Raw genomic sequence first — 3857 nt, forward strand, 5'->3', positions numbered from 1 at the left:
AAACAAAGAAACTTTGCAAGTGCTTCGTCATGATTACAGTAAGAACAGGACTTTGGACCTGACTGGACCGGGTTCTGTCCGTCATCAGACTGTCTTCTTGTCTGTCTGAGGTCCAGCTGAAGACAGTCTGATGACGAGGGGGGGGGGGGGGGGGCATCTAAACTGAATCTACTTGAAAGCTGCTTAAAAACAGCCGGACGAGGATCAACACAGGAAAGAAACTAAAACCTGGACAGGCCGATGTGTTTCAGTAAGTCCACACGCTGTGACGAGCGGTCACGTGTTGGCTCCGCGTCATGCTTGCATGTGTCCCGTCACGTCTGTGCAGCTGCACGGATGAGCTTCAGCCTGACATCATACCTGCAGCAGGTTCAATACGCACTTCTTCCACTTTTAAATGGGTTTGTTATAAAAAGTGCAGTTAGAGTAAAGTTCTCCTTTAGATGTCCTGATGCTGCTCAAGAATCCAGGTAGAAACATCCAACCAGGTGGAGTCAGGTCCTCTGGACGAGTTCTTCTTGTTGAAGCAACTCATCTTATATCCAAACGACTTCTTCAGTCTGAGGAGCTGCAACAAACTAGAGTTGTAAGAAGTGGACACGTGGACACGGAGACTTGAGTAAAGGAGGCCATCTTTGTGAAGAGAACCTGTCCATCAATAAACAGGGGCGGAGCCTCCGTGTCCAACTGTCCCCCTCTGACAATGCTGTTATTCTTACTATCACTCAGCCCTCTGTGAATAGCAAGTGGCAATTGGGGCACTAACGATCAACTGTTAGACTGATGGTCCTCCTTTTACATGTGAACAGCTGGTTCTGGATGTCAACAACAAACTGGTTGATCCACCATGAGGTGTTCTATTTATAAGACTGAGTTTGTTGCAGCTCCTGAGACTGAAGAAGTCCTTTGGATAAAAGATGAAACGTTTCAACTAGTTGTTTTTTTTAAATCCGTCCAGAGGACCTGACTGAACTTTGTTAGATCTCCTTTAGATGTTCTAGGATGCACACAGATCCTCCCGTCTGAGATATTTAGACTTGGAACGGCACGTGTTCGATCGTGCACGAGGCATCCTCTGCTCCGAGCTTCAAGGAAAGTCTCCTGACGGTAAAACCTGACACCTCCCAACATGCTCTGGGACTTTGTCAACTGATGAAGCAAAGCATGACCCAAACTCATGACGACTTCTAATTCAATTCATTATTTTAAAAATAAAAATACAGAGAATCCTTGCCGGTTCCTAACAAACGCCTGAACTCATTACTCTGTTGAGAAAATTTAAAGTATTATTAAAAAAAGAGCTTGATCCATGCATGCAGCACTGCTCTCACTCCCTTTCCACCGTTTCTTTTTAGTTTCGTCTCGGAGGCCACGTGAAGCTCCCGGTGAGAGCCCTCGACATGAAGAAAGGCCATGCAGCGACGGCGCGAGGCAACGTTCTCGACGCCGGTCAAACTGAGTGTCAGACAGACGGACGTCCACAAGGACAAAAGTACAGACGTGGATTAAATTAGGTGTTACGGGTCAGGGCAGACAAACGATCCGATATGAACTCGGATGATCCGTTCTATGGTTTGAAATGTGTGAAGCTAAAAACATTCAAATTTAAAAGTCCTGAATAAAAAACAAAGCCCATCAGAAGAGTCAACTAACATTTACAGGCAAGTTTTCTGTGCAAAGTTGTTTTTTTTCTTTTCAAACACTTATTTGTTTACTGAACAGGAGGCTGTGATTAAAGTAGGACACCCCCCCCCCCCCCCACTATGAACCACAGGAGACAGGACATGAAGAGGCGACATCAGGGGCACTTCCTCAGCAGGGTGGGGTGTCTCTGATGACATCATCATGACGGGGTGTGGTTGGTTTGCCTCACTGCTCATAAGCAGCACTGGTGCCTCGAATCGGACCTGTTTTACGCAGCTGGGGGGGGGGGGGGGGGGGGGGTGTCAGAGAAGAGCAGAGGGTTAGAGACCACGTCCAACAAAGAAAGTCTGATTTTCATCTGAACATCACAAAGGACCAGTTAGAACCCCGAGGTGGACTCTGCAGAGCGGGTCATGAATCCACACGCTGCGTTCAATGGTCCACTCGTTTTCTCGGGCTGTTCACATCTTCATGTTTTCGTTCACCATGCAGAGGCTGTAAATGGGTCACATGATTCAGCAAACGTAGCGTTTAAAAGTTGTACACTATCAGTGGAAATAGACCATAATGCATTGCAGCGTGAGCGGGCACAGCAGGCTAATGCTAACGCCGCTCAGTGGTTGGGAAGTTCTCTGTGTGACTAAGAACCACGGTGTGTGTATAATTTCTGCTTGTGTCACGGAGTCGCCTTCAGGCGTTTTTCAGAGCTTCTCTGTTTTTGTGACATCTGACTGAAGACTTGGTGCATCTAAAAAAGTTAAATATGGTCCTCTGGACATTCAAAAAAACAAAACAAAGCAAAACAAAAAAATGTAGAAACGTTTCGTCTCTCATCCAAAGGACTTCCTCAGTCTGAGGTGCTGTATTCAGCTCAGTCTCTTAAATAGCACCTTCTCAGAGTGGATCAACCAGTTTTGCTGCTGACAACCAGAACCAGCTGATCACATGCTCAAGAAGGACCATCAGCCTAACAATGGATCATTAGCACCTGATGGCTGATTACAATGGAAGGTGCTGGAAGGTGAAGAATCTCTTCATGACTCCACGTCCGTCATGACTCCACGTTTGTCATGACTCCACGTTCATCATGACTCCACGGTCGTGATGACTCCAAGTCCATCATGACTCAACGTCCATCATGACTCCACGTTCATCATGACTCCACGGTCGTGATGACTCCAAGTCCATCATGACTCCACGTTCATCATGACTCCACGTTCATCATGACTCCACGTCCATCATGACTCCATGTCCATCATGACTCCATGTCCATCATGACTCCACGTCCATCATGACTCCACGTTCATGATGACTTCAAGTCCATCATGACTCCACGGTCATGATGACTTCAAGTCCATCATGACTCCACGGTCATCATGACTCCACGTCCATCATGACTCCACGTCCATCATGACTCCATGTCCATCACGACTGCACGTCCATCACGACTGCACGTCCATCACGACTGCACGTCCATCACGACTGCACGTCCATCATGACTCCACGTCCATCATGACTCCACGGTCATCATGACTCCACGTCCGTCATGACTCCACGTCCGTCATGACTCCACGTCCATCATGACTCCACGTCCGTCATGACTCCACGTTCGTCATGACTCCACGTCCATCATGACTCCACGTTCATCATGACTCCACGGTCATGATGACTTCAAGTCCATCATGACTCCACGGTCATGATGACTTCAAGTCCATCATGACTCCACGGTCATCATGACTCCACGGTCGTGATGACTCCACGTCCATCATGACTCCACATCCATCATGACTCCACGGCCGTGATGACTCCAAGTCCATCATGACTCCAAGTCCATCATGACTCCACGGTCATGATTCCACGTCCGTCATGACCACACGGTCATCATGATTCCACGGTCATGATGACTCCACGGTCATCATGAATCCACGGTCGTCATGACTCCACGTTCATCATGACTCCATGGTCATCATGATTCCACGGTCATCATGACTCCGTCCATCATGACTCCATGTCCATCATGACTCCACGTCCATCATGACTCCACGTCCATCATGACTCCACGGCCGTGATGACTCCAAGTCCACCATGACTCCACGGTCATCATGATTCCACGTCCACCATGACTCCACGGTCATCATGATTCCACGTCCGTCATGACCACACGGTCATCATGACTCCACGGTCATGATGACTCCACGGTCATCATGAATCCA

At 48.1% G+C, this 3857-nt stretch overlaps 1 protein-coding gene across 2 annotated transcripts in view; it reads right to left on the bottom strand.

Moving 5' to 3' along the window:
• Nucleotides 1-1245: 1245 nt before the first annotated feature.
• The window catches only part of LOC119424755 (phosphatidylinositol transfer protein beta isoform), a 23585-nt gene continuing 20973 nt past the window's right edge, over nucleotides 1246-3857 (bottom strand). The window contains exon 11 of one of the 2 annotated variants that reach the window (XM_037692255.1): nucleotides 1246-1920. In XM_037692255.1, coding sequence (XP_037548183.1) covers nucleotides 1870-1920 — 51 coding nt within the window. In that variant the 3' untranslated portion in view covers nucleotides 1246-1869. The remainder of the gene's footprint in view (nucleotides 1921-3857) is intronic. The other variant, XM_037692256.1, reaches the window with a different exon arrangement.

Source organism: Nematolebias whitei, chromosome 18 (genome assembly GCF_014905685.2).
Source record: "Nematolebias whitei isolate Nwh7 chromosome 18, NemWhi1, whole genome shotgun sequence".
Taxonomy (NCBI): domain Eukaryota; kingdom Metazoa; phylum Chordata; class Actinopteri; order Cyprinodontiformes; family Rivulidae; genus Nematolebias; species Nematolebias whitei.